Source organism: Typopeltis vanoorti, chromosome 11 (assembly GCF_054136105.1).
Source record: "Typopeltis vanoorti isolate ZY-2024b chromosome 11, IOZ_Tvanoo_1.0, whole genome shotgun sequence".
NCBI classification, from domain to species: domain Eukaryota; kingdom Metazoa; phylum Arthropoda; class Arachnida; order Uropygi; family Thelyphonidae; genus Typopeltis; species Typopeltis vanoorti.
This window is the reverse complement of record NC_143559.1, coordinates 110,297,912-110,310,463: the sequence shown is the minus strand read 5'-3', so window position 1 is coordinate 110,310,463 and position 12,552 is coordinate 110,297,912. Positions and strand designations below refer to the sequence as shown.

Below are 12,552 nucleotides of genomic sequence, written 5' to 3'. Positions count from 1 at the left end.
CTACTGTCATTATATTTTTCAGCAAGTACAAAAATGAAAAATGCACTTCTTAATTTTAGAAATTAATATTACTTATCAAAGGGATACTGCCATATTGCAAACAATATTTATACTGGCATGTGTACAATGTGATAAGATGCCTAGGATGATAAAAAGCATTTTCATAGCACAGTTGGAAAAACTTTAATTTTCTGTTTAAGACAAGGGATATTTATGACTTTTCAACAAAAAGTGAGTTAACCAGTCTCGTAAGAGAAATGACAGATTTTAACTGGCAGAAACTTGGGTTTTCACATCCTTGTAAAACAGCAAAGAACACATACAATTAACAGACATATTCTGTTTTAATGGCTTAATTTGCTTCATCCATAATTCCAATCCATTCCAAGTTCAAAATAAAATCCAAAATATAATAACTTGATTTGAAAATACGTTAAGTTGAAACAAGTATTCAGGCATCCTCAGTTTAAGACTGAAACATTAATATACAGGTATCCCTTGATGAACGCAATTAATTAATTCCTCGATGTTATTGTGTATATCAAAATCACATTAATCAAATATAATAATCAATGGTAAAAATTACAATTCATCCACGATCGATTACTGTATTAATAATTCACTTTAAATGGTACTCTTTTAGGAAAGATAAAAAAATGAATGCAAAGTAAATGTTTAATAGATGCTTGTACCTACATTAGTTACTGCAATTTTTTATCAAATAAAAGTTACCGAGAGTTGTTTGAATAGTTTTAGTTTTTTTCTTATAAGCATATATTCTACGATAACAAGCAAAATGACACTCTAGACCTCAGAAAACAAGCATTCTTCGATTAACATTTGGATCCATATCCATTACTTGCTGCTTAAGCAATTCTAAACTGCAAGTTTTCCATCCAATTCTTTGATTATTATCTCCTTTGGACCCTCATCTTCATATTCCATCTGTTCATTGTCTTCGTATGCGCATTGTTGTTCAATTTCAAGAAGATTGTTGTCACTGAATTCTTTTGAATTTGAATCCAATAATTCTTTATTATCTTCTGCATCAACACCATCAAAATCAAGGTCTTCACCAATTGCAATGATTTCTTCAACCACGTTGTTCACAGGATTTTGAAAATCACCCAAGTTATTAGCGCATTCTGGCAAAAGGTTTTTCCAACCAGCTCTCATGCAGCTAGAAGACACTTGCTCCCACGAGTCATTTTTACAAAATTCTTGGAGTGTAATCGCATTTTCTCCCACTGTTGTTTCTACTGCCTTTGAGAATATCTTTTTAAGAAAATAGGCTTTGAAAGTTGCTATGACGCCCATGTCCATGGGTTGTAGCAATGATGTCGTATTTGGTGGAAAAAATAAAACTTTCACATTCTCACACTGATCATTAAGAGAATTTGGATGACCAGGTGCATTATCTAAATATTTTTTTTTAAATACAGCAGAACAATTGGAGCTTGTAATACACCCACTCTTAATGCTTAATGGGAAGAAATGACATCATCATGCTCATGACTTTCTTTCTCTTGGCCAGGAGACACTCCTCGAGGATTGCATGTTTTTGCATGGCAAATTTAAAGGCACGTTAATTAAAACTCTTGCCGCATATATAAAGGGATTGTCGCAATTAATTTCAATGCATTAATCAAATCCTGTGTTAAGCAAGGGATACCTGTAAATATTTCTGCTATCACATGTTGCAGACACCATGTAAAAATATGTAATATTTTTACATACTACATCACACTCAGTTAAGAACATCTAAGTGTGATGTAGTTTCCTTGCTATGAAATTGGACCTTTGGTTACAGTGCCTGGAAGAATAAATGCTGACAGATATGCAAAACTTTGGATAATGTTATACTTCCTACTTTGTGGCAGTTATAATGACCAGACTTATGCCTCAACATGCCTATGCATTAGGTCATATTGAAGGTGAATAGTGAGATATGTCTTAAGGAAAATGATGTAAAAAAACTTGGGTGATCCATCAAAACAGTTTTGGAATGAACACTGAAACACTGGGTGAAGAGTGGACTAGTGTGTTCAAAGCAAAGGTAGTCTCATTGAAAAAAGGATGGTCCAAGTATGATCATAACCAAAGGAGAATTATTGTGGGTGAAATTTAGGTTTATTTGAAATATAGTACTGATCCAATTTCAACATAGTATGGACTAAAAATGCAGCTTAAAATGAGAGAAAGAATTATGCTGAGAAGAAAAAAAAAAGAATTGTTAAAGAATTATACAAAAGAAAAAAAAAAAGAGTTGTTAAAAGCTCTTTCACTGTATCTAGAAATACCAGACTATTTGCATAATCACTGTGCATTTTCTTTGACGTGAAGTCTGACTTCCATCCTTCCCTATTTCCAAGTAGGAAACAGGGAAGGGAAGAATTGTTCTTGGGAAACCAACTTTATTTCTTCATTTACAGCCAAGATTTATAATATTATTGTAAGTTTTTTCACTTGATTATACTATAAATTAAAGATGCCAAAAAGTGATGTGAAGTCATTAGCTTCTATATACAAGTTGCCAGTCCTGAAATTACTTCAGCTTCAGGTGCAAACTTTGTTTGTTTACACTTGGATAAAGGATTAAACCAAGAATATAATTTCTTGGCATCTTTAATTTATTTATAATATTATGATTTCGGTGTATTCACCATGTATTAATTCGGTGTACACATGGTGTAAACAATATATATATGTATGTCACCTATTATAATTATTATTATATTTTCTGTCAATAATGACAGATCTGTGCAAAAAAAAAAAAACTATCACCACTGCCTCTTTGATTTTGAGACTATTATTACCTCAAAACACAGCTGTAACAAAAAAGTAAACAGACTACATTATTCATATCATGATCAAATATAAAGTATATAAATATATTTAAATTAATATAAAGGATTTTATATAAAACTTACATGTAACACTGCTATGCATGTTAATTTTTGAATTCAGCAATTTTCACATTTCCCTTGCATTATTAAAACTAAATAAATCCTCATCTCTTTGAATAAATTCAGAAAATAAAAGGATAAAAATATACTTCACATAGTGAATGTGAAGTTCTTAATGATATACAAATCATTAAAAACAATTGGAAAGCACTTCAACAGATGTTTTATCAATTTTTTAGTACATTCAAAAATGACAAAGGAAGGACAGTAAGGTACAATATTCCTCCAGTACCAAGAATGTAGGTATTATTTACTATATAAACAGAAATCCCTTTCCAAAGATATTTGCAATTTTATTTACACAAACAATACAGCAAAATCTTCAAGAAGTCTCCAAGAAGGGAGACCAGAGAGATTGCAGCAACTATCGTGGCATCTCTCTCTGCTCAGCAGCCTGCCAGGAAAAGTATATGCTAGGTACTTGGAAAGAAGGTGCAGGGGCATAGGTGAGTCAAAGTTCCAAGAAGAACAATGTGGCTTTTGTCCTGGTAGAAGCACAACTGACCAAATCTTCACTTTAACACAAGTCTTTGAGAAATCTTGGGAATATGCCAAGAATGTCTACACATGTTTTGTGGGCTTGGCGAAGACATATGACCGGGTTCCTTGGGATAAGCCTTGGCAAGTAGTAAAGGAGTATGGAGTGGATGGCCAACTACTAGCTGCCATCAAGTCCCTGTACGAATGCCAGGAGTTTTGTGTCAGGGTAAACAGCACAAAGTCTGAACCTTTCACAGTCTCCATTGGTCTCTGTCAAGGGTGTGTTCTGTCACCTCTCCCTTTCATAATATTTATGGACTGGATTGATAGGCACAGCCAAAGCATTGAGTCTGTGTCAGAATTGGAAGATGTAGTATTGGACGTCTGCTTTTTGCAGATGACCTAGTTCTGCTTAGCTCCTCCACAGATGACCACCAGCGGACCCTGGATAGGTTTGTAGCTGTTTGTGCAGAAGTCGGGATGAAGATTAGTGTGTGGCCAAAACGGAAACATTTGTGGTCTCAAGACAACCATCCCAGTGCACTCCACATGTGAGTGGGGTCCCACTGAGGCAGGTGGAGACATTGAAATATCTTGGGGCCATATTCACAAGTGATGGAAAGTGGGACGCAGAGCCAGATACTCGAATCGGCTCAGCAAGAGTAATATTGCAGGAGCTTGGCCGTTTGGTAGTATTGAAACGGGAGTTAAGCCAGAAGGCAAAGCTGGCTGTCTTCAATACAGTTTATGTCCCCATCCTCACTATTCATTACCCAGCTCTTATGAATATCAATATTCATAAGAGCTGGGTAATGACTGAAAGAATGCAGACACGAATCCAAGCAGATGAAATGAGGTTCTTTTGAGGGGTTGCAGGGCTGACAAGACTCGACAGAGTCAGAAGCTCTGCAATTCGGGAAACCTTCAATACTTAACTGCTGATTCTCCGTGTTGGGAGATCACAGGTACGACAGTATGGGCACCTGGTCAGAATGTCACAACAGAGGCTCACCAGCAGGCTCTCTTTGTCAAGCCAGAGGGTGGAAGGCCAAGGACTCGCTGGATAGATTATATCCAAAACGTTGGGTGGACACGTCTGGGAGTCCCATCAGAACACCTGAGCTTGGTGGCTGAGGATAGTGACCATTGGAAGTCCCTCTTGCACAACCCAATTGGGAAAGGTGGGCCTCGAAGATGGATGGATGGATACAGCAAAAACTCTGTTCTAATCACTTTAAATGCAGTGATTCTCAAACATTTTACCTCTGAGCCCCACCTGACAAGAGAAAACAATGTCAGCACCCCCCTTCCAGTTTTATTTATCAAAATAGTAGTCATACTAAGTTTGACATTTTATTCAGTTTATTTTGTGTTTTCTACATACTATTTAGCAGTTTTTGACATAAAATCATTAAAGCATAACAATATTAGGCCTAGAATAAAAATTAGTTTTAGCATTTGCAATTAATCAAAATATGTATTGAAATGAAACAATATTTAACTAACAAGTATTTAATTTTTCTCTGTAAAAATAATCAAACATTTAAATGTCAAAGTCTAATGTGATGGATGGGCCTGCTTTTGAGAACAAAGTTTATCAAAACGTGGTGTCATCAAAAGTTTTTCTTTCTGTATTTTTATTTGTTGTTATTTTTAAAACTGATTTAGGAAAGTAGGAAAGTATTCTGTGCCCCCCTTTCAGGCTATTCCCCCTGGGAGGGTTGTGCCCCACAGTTTGAGAATCAATGCTTTAATGGATTTCCCTCTCCTAAAAAACAATACTAGTCAAATTCAATTGCATTACTACTTAAATTTCAAAAGTTTTGATGGTATTGTATGTTAAAGAGTGACTACAGTAATTACACTTATTTTCTATTGCCATTTCAAATATTTATTAGGAGAGGTTAGAAGTTTGGTTGTCATAGATTATTAGCTGTACCACACATTTATTCAGCTATCACAACTGGTCAAAAATAATATGGAGCTTGCTTTGAAAAATATGACTTAACTAAGAGTTCTATTTTAAATAACTTAGATTTTCTCATATTTTAAATATAACAAAATCTAAGTTACATAAATTAAAAAAAATACTAAAGATGATTCATACCCTTTTCTGAAAAACAAACTTTTTATTGCATAATCTTACAATTCACTTGTTCCTCAAATAACAGCTCTTGTACCAATAAATACATCTATTTCATTTATTCATTTTCTATCTAACTAGAAAATGTTTAATAACTTGCTCATCCTGATTATTCTTACAGTAAAGAAAAAAAAATAAAACATTTAGTTTCTCATTGAGCAACTGACTGATGACTGTTTTCAACAGTCTGAATTTCTCTGAGAATATTAACTTTTGCATTACATCCAGGATAAAAAGAATATGTCATTTTATTTTTTGTGTACAGAGACTTCACGGAATCAACTGCAAGCACCTTTTTAAAAGCTTCACTCTCACTTAATACATCAAGATCCTGTCTTGGAATTTTAATTATATCCAATACCTTACCATCAACCTAAGAAAACAAAACATTATAATTACTTTTATGAAAAAATTCATGAATATTTTATTAAAAACATGAAATGCTGATATTTTGACTATATTTGACAATAAATTTTATTCTTGTTTTAATCCTTTAGCCAAGCATAAGCAAACAAGTTTATATAGGAAGTATCTTCATGACTAGTCTACAATGTGTACAGATGCTGTTAACTTCACATCCACCTCAGTATCCCATAATGCACACTTCCTTTTGGCCATGTATACTGCCATGCATTAAGGGAAGGGTCACCATTCAGACCAGTTTGACTAATTGAGGTCTCATTAGTGGGAGCCAGATCCAAAGATACTACGGTTAAATCAATGCTGAAACTGTTTCCACATACCATATATTTCCAAATATAAGGAAAACGTTTAGTTATATGATACAGTACATATGTTAAATAAGGCTGTCATCAAAGTTTGTGATATGTTAAAAGAATGAAAGTTAGCAAATGAAAGAACAAAAGCAGTATCACACATGAAAGGAAGGATGTGGAGATGCTGGAACTATAAAGTTGTATGGTAATTTCATAAAAGCAGGGGAAAAAACCTTTAGAATCTGAAAATCATAGTAGTATGAATTTGAATTATGCACAAAATAAATAAAGCCAGTGTTAGGCAAAGGACATATAAACAAAAATATATTGAATAAACTGAAACAGATAAACAACTTATATTTATAAAATTTTTGGCATATATTGAGGTCATCTTCTAGATTACATAAGTTGAAATGAACAAACTAGAATAGGGTATTTAAATTTAAATATAACAGGCACAATGTTTAAAATATGAATTTAAACAGTGTGCCTCTGTAGCCTCATGACAATGTTTCTGCTTCCACAATGCTACACTTCCAGAAGGAAAGATTGTTATAGATTTGATTCCAGTTGTCACTAGAGGGAATGCTTTTTTAAGAGTATATCATTTGGAAAAAGTGTTTTAATTGATACACAGCTGCAAGACAGGAAGGCCTGAACATGACTATCATGCTTAAAGATAATTTATCACTTATATATACTTATACTCATTAATTTATTTTTAGGTGCTATATACAAGTAATTTTAAGATTTGTTAATTTTTAAATGGAAACAATGGGATCCAGATGGTTAATTGAATGGATTCTTCTGTTGCACATAACACCAGGAGAATCTATTATGGTCTCAGATCTATTATTCATGTTTTTTTAACAGATTTTTAGTTCATATAAAAATATTGAAAAATATATTGAATTATGGAAACACATATTTGGAACTCTTAGCAAAATTCTGGAGGTTACTGGAAAAAAAGTTTAGAAACAGAAGGAAGAGAGCACAAAAAAAAAAAAAAAAAAAAACTCAGAGATCATAAAATGAGATGAAAACTGAAGATAAGGATGTTTACAATATTTACTTTGAAAGACTGTTAACAAAAGAAGCAGTAACGAAACAGCAGTAGAAAATATTCAAAAGGAATGCAAACAAATCTACATATCAATACTTGAGGTAAATCATCAAAAACCCAAAATGTAGAAAGACAGTTGAAATAGATGATATCCAACCAGAGATGCTCAAATATGGAGGTATATATTTCATAGTTGCTGCACTGCATAATCCAGAAGTCTTGGTTGAGAATCAGAAGGCTGAATTCCAGACAATTTTAGAATGGTGCTCATTAGTATTGATAATGAGAGTATCCATATATATATATATATATATAAGGGAAATAAAACCGAATCGAATGTGACAATCACAGGGGGATTTCTATACTGTGTATTTGAAGTATAAACATCATATAAACAAACTTGAGAAAAGACTAAGAAAAATTGTGGAAGGGAAACTTGGATAAAAAGCAACCTTGATTCAGGCCAAATAGAGACTGCAGGATTATATTTTCAATTTAAGACAAATAGTTGAAAAATCATGGGAATATAAAAAAGATCTCTGTATTTAAGTTTTGTAAATCAGGAAAAAGCATATCACATGATACTAAGGAAAGTTGTTCAGAAGGCTACAATTATAAGATGTAAATGGAATTATACTGAGCAACACACAGTCTATATCTGAGTTGTAAGTCAACAATTACAATAGAAGGAAGCACATAGTATACAAGGAAGAAAGAAGATGGTTTGATGTTAAATCAGGTGTGAGATAAGGGTACACATTATCTCCAATGTTATTCACCATTTATATGGATCACATGTTGAAGGAAAGCAGCATTAAACCTGATATCAAAACTGGATATGTTAATCTCAGCTCTTTACTCTGTGCAGATGATGTTAAACTCTCAAATAAATCCAGTAAAAGTCTGCAGAACTTCCTAACTAAACTAAATAACAACTGTAATAAATTTGGTACGAAAATCAGTAATGAAAATATGAAGACTATCAAAATAGGCTGCAAACATCAACTACATCCTGAACAGGAAACCTACAGAACAAATAAAACATCTGAGCTATTTAGACACAACTTTTAGTGAAGATGGGAAATGTAATAAGGAAATAAATAGACAAAAGAATTAGCAAAGGTGAATAAATCAACGGAATAAATTTATATGAAATAAGAGAGAAAAATTAGTCAAAACTATAAACTAGCTGTATATAAGACAGTATTCAAACCAATTTTGACATATGGATCTGAGAGTAGGATTAGAAATAAAATGCTTGGTCAAAGTTTTTATTTCTACATTGGTGTCCAAAAGCTAGGGACAAACTACATTTTTAATTTATATCAAAACAATTTTCCTAAGGACATAGTTAAGCAGTTAATGTACAGGGCTTACAGAAAACTATGCGGACAGACATTTCAGTATGAAATATGTCCACTCCAAACTGTGATGCAGTTGAACATTGTATCATGCTTAGTACCAAGTGATAGAAGAATTCTTGAGGCAAACTGGGCAACTCCTCCTTCAGAGCAAGGATAAGGCCTTGTCTGTTTTCTGGAGAGACAAGATTTCAAGCAGCAATGCATCTGCCCATTGTGTCCCAAACATGTTCAATTGGGTTGAGACCTGGGGAGCGTGCTAGCCACTCGATTTGATTAATATTCTCGGTCTCCAGAAGTATCCCTGCTGCTCATGTACGATGTGGTGTGGCACTGTCATTCATAAAAATGAATTCTTCACCAACAGCAGCATGGACAATCGAACATGATGTTGAAGAACTTCGTTGCAATATCATAGTCATTGGACCAGTCATAGTCCCTTTCACCAGCACTTGTAGCTCGGCGTGTTCATTAGGCATAATGCCTTCTCACACCATGACCCCAGCAATGCTGTACCTATCCCTTTCAAGAACATTCTTACAATGGTAGCAGTAACCTTTTATGCCAGATCAAGGGTCGTCTAAAATTGGAGGAAAGAGTAATATGCCTCTCATCTATAAAGATTACATTAGCTGATTGGTGTAGAAAATGTACTCTACGATGAGCTGTGGATAAAGAGATGTGCCGACTACAGACCTTCAGGTATATAGGCCTACTTGTTGCAGACGTCTTGCCACAGTTTGTTGAGATATCTGCACACCTGTGCTTGAATGAAGTCGATTTGCAAGCTGACCTGCTGTGGCGCATCAATTATGTTTTACTGTTATAACCAAAAATCTGTCTTTGTGCTCCATGGTTGAATGAGGGCAACCTCTTAGCAAATGTGTGGTGCAATGCTTCCAGAGCCTGGATACACTGATATATGAGATTACAAACTCTCATAATATCAGTAATTCTGTGGCCTTCTTCACGCTTTCTAATAATTCTTCCCTGCTTGAAATCATCTAGATGATGTTTGTGAGACATTACAAGGCATCTAAGTTTGCAACTTTATTCCTTCATGAAAACAGCTTCCTTCAAACACAATTTGCTTAGTGCAGCATTTTGCTTTTATCCTGTTGAGTACTACCATGTGATCCCCTTGCTCGCAATTCGAAAATTTGAATGTGTACCTGCTTTCTACTCTAAATTGTCAGTTATACAAATTCACACAAGCTGATTCGTCAGAATTTGCAGTTGTAATCTTCATAAAGTGTTTGTCCTTAGGTTTTGGACACCAGTGTATTTGATCAATTGCAGTAGCAAATTAAAAATGAGAAAATTAGAAAAGAATTTAGCATTGTCAGCAGAGGTAATCTTGAGTATAGTCATTTAAAAGAATGGGAAGGGTTAACAAAAACAGGTATCTGTTTCAGGATTGCAGGAAAAACACCTAGAGAAGAGAAAGACCAAGATCTAATTGGACTGATATAGTAAGAAGTGCCTTACAAGACTGAAGTATAAGATATGACAATACTGGAGACTCAATGGATAACAGACTAATTTGGAAGAAAATTGTTGATAGGAAGTTAGTAATTATACAAACTTTTTATGTAGTATTATCATGAAATCCTGTACACACTTTGATAGTATATATCAGGAATTTGTGATGGTGGTAATGATAATGATATCTGTATAAAGGTATTGCTTAGTAAAAAATAATATTCTTTATTTTTCTGTATTATTTTACCCCAAAATAGAAATATATGCTTGTGTAAATTCAACTCGTGTCAAATTTCCTTACATAAATAGTAAGGAACAGTGCATGCATGCCCCTTACTATTGAACATGGAGGTACTGCGTATTTGTATGCAGTGTTTGTATGCACTGGAGTAGAAAACAATCATGGTTACAGGAACAGAAGTGGAAAAGTGATCTTATGCATTACACAATAAAATTGATCTTAAGAGGAAAATGAAATTTATAAAGGAAAAAAAAATATCTGGTGTTTCTCTGATAATTATCTTTAAAAAAATATTTTTTTTTAGGTATATAATGTGTTCTGCTGCATATTTAGAAGTTTTCAAAGTTGATTTTTGTGTCACAGAAGACATTAAAAATGTCTTTACCATAAGTTCCTCTTGCTATGTGCAAACGCAACAAACACTCTTAAACATGACGCGCTGCTTCCATATCACAACGATTTCATAATATAATGTGTTTCCATGACAAAAATCTCTATGTTATGCCAGTAAAGATGATTTTAACATTAGTATGAGGTGGACAAAGCACCTGGAGGATAGATCCTAATGCCTTATAGTCTTAAAAGTCCAAAGAAAAATGGATGGCATTCTAGTTATCAAGGAGCTTTATAAAGAGAAGAAAGAAGACACTGCTCACTCATCTCTTAATGCACCAGTATAAACACACTGTGAATACTTATGCAATAAAGTGTGATTAACAGGTTAGTGGATTAAATCCAACTTATGTAAATTCTGAGTTAGGTAAACTTTGCAGAAAGAAACTCTTAATATAAGTAAGAAATGTCTGTTTTTATGTCTGTGCTCACTGAGCACAGTAAAATATACACTTTATCTCTCTCTGCTCAATGAAGTTACAAAAGGATACATAACGATAAAAATTTATGCACTGTTTAAGAGATACTTGTGCCATAATGATAAGAACCATCTATATGTAAACACAAGTATAATGAAACAAAAAAAAAATCTTTTCATTTGCCAGATATTTCAACTGGAAATAACAGGTCATCTTCAGTGGCAGAAGGCTAATATGTACAAGGTAGAATATCAACAAAACTAATTATTTAAAAAGTGGTAAGGGCCATGTGATGATATAAAGAGTAGTGTGATATGGGCATGATACAGTAATTGATAAACTATTGATGTCTGATAAAAATGAGACTTCATCAAATTTCCAGCAAGGAGAGGAAGTTATGATTCAAATTAGGAGATGATTCATTAGGGTTTCATATTATTCTTCAGACTGTGTATGGATGGTTCTTCATAAAAAAATAATAACAAATAAAAAATAAATAAATATATTCAATCCTTAATTCATGAAAATTATTAAGATTTACATGAAAAAAATATCCATTGAGCTTTTTTTTGACTTCCTCTATAATTGATATTTTTAAACTATTTAAAGTTTCAAACATTAAAATATACTATGCTGAAATAATTTTTATTGGGAGACTGTTTCAGAATGAAACATTCTGGTATGTATATTACTATTGTCACATGATCTACGCTGCTGTATAAAAGCAGGGCTTAGAAAATTTAGTGCTGGCTTAACAGTCTGACATACACCTCACTCGCTAGATGTACTCTACCCAGGCTAACATCTCAACTGAATAGAAGAAATGAACTTTAACATATATGAGGGGAGGAGGAACTGAAAAGGTCTGATAAACACCTAGAACACAAATGATGGATTGTGCAACAAGAGAAAGACTTTTTTTCTCAGAGGATTGTAAATAATGCAGCAGCATTGTACCAAGTGTATAACACTTCGTGGGGAATATGCAGAATAACGTGTAGGTTACATGGTTCTGCCTGAACTCCTTCGTGGTGATTATCACAACTTCTCAGTCCCCCCCCCCCCATAAAGTGACCAGATTCAGTAATAAACAGTCATCTAATATATCATATTAGAATTATGACTTATATCACTAGTGCCATGAAATGAAAGAAGTGAATGAAAGCTATAAAGTAAGATAAGGAAATCTTGAGCCAGAATAGATCATAAAGCAAGAAATCTAGGTTTGATAACCTTTAAGAATGTCTTATTTGACAAAAGCATGTATTCCTTCCTTTTTTACAAAAGA

The 12,552-nt window shown here is 33.6% G+C and overlaps 1 protein-coding gene across 4 annotated transcripts in view; it reads right to left on the bottom strand.

Annotated features, from left to right (window-relative positions):
- Window positions 1-5,610: 5,610 nt before the first annotated feature.
- LOC150101933 (putative leucine--tRNA ligase, mitochondrial) overlaps window positions 5,611-12,552 on the bottom strand; it is a 212,305-nt gene continuing 205,363 nt past the window's right edge. For all 4 annotated transcript variants that reach the window (XM_090400328.1, XM_090400327.1, XM_090400330.1 and 1 more), the window contains one exon: window positions 5,611-5,962. In XM_090400328.1, the coding sequence (XP_090256454.1) occupies window positions 5,741-5,962 (222 nt within the window). In that variant the 3' untranslated portion in view covers window positions 5,611-5,740. The remainder of the gene's footprint in view (window positions 5,963-12,552) is intronic.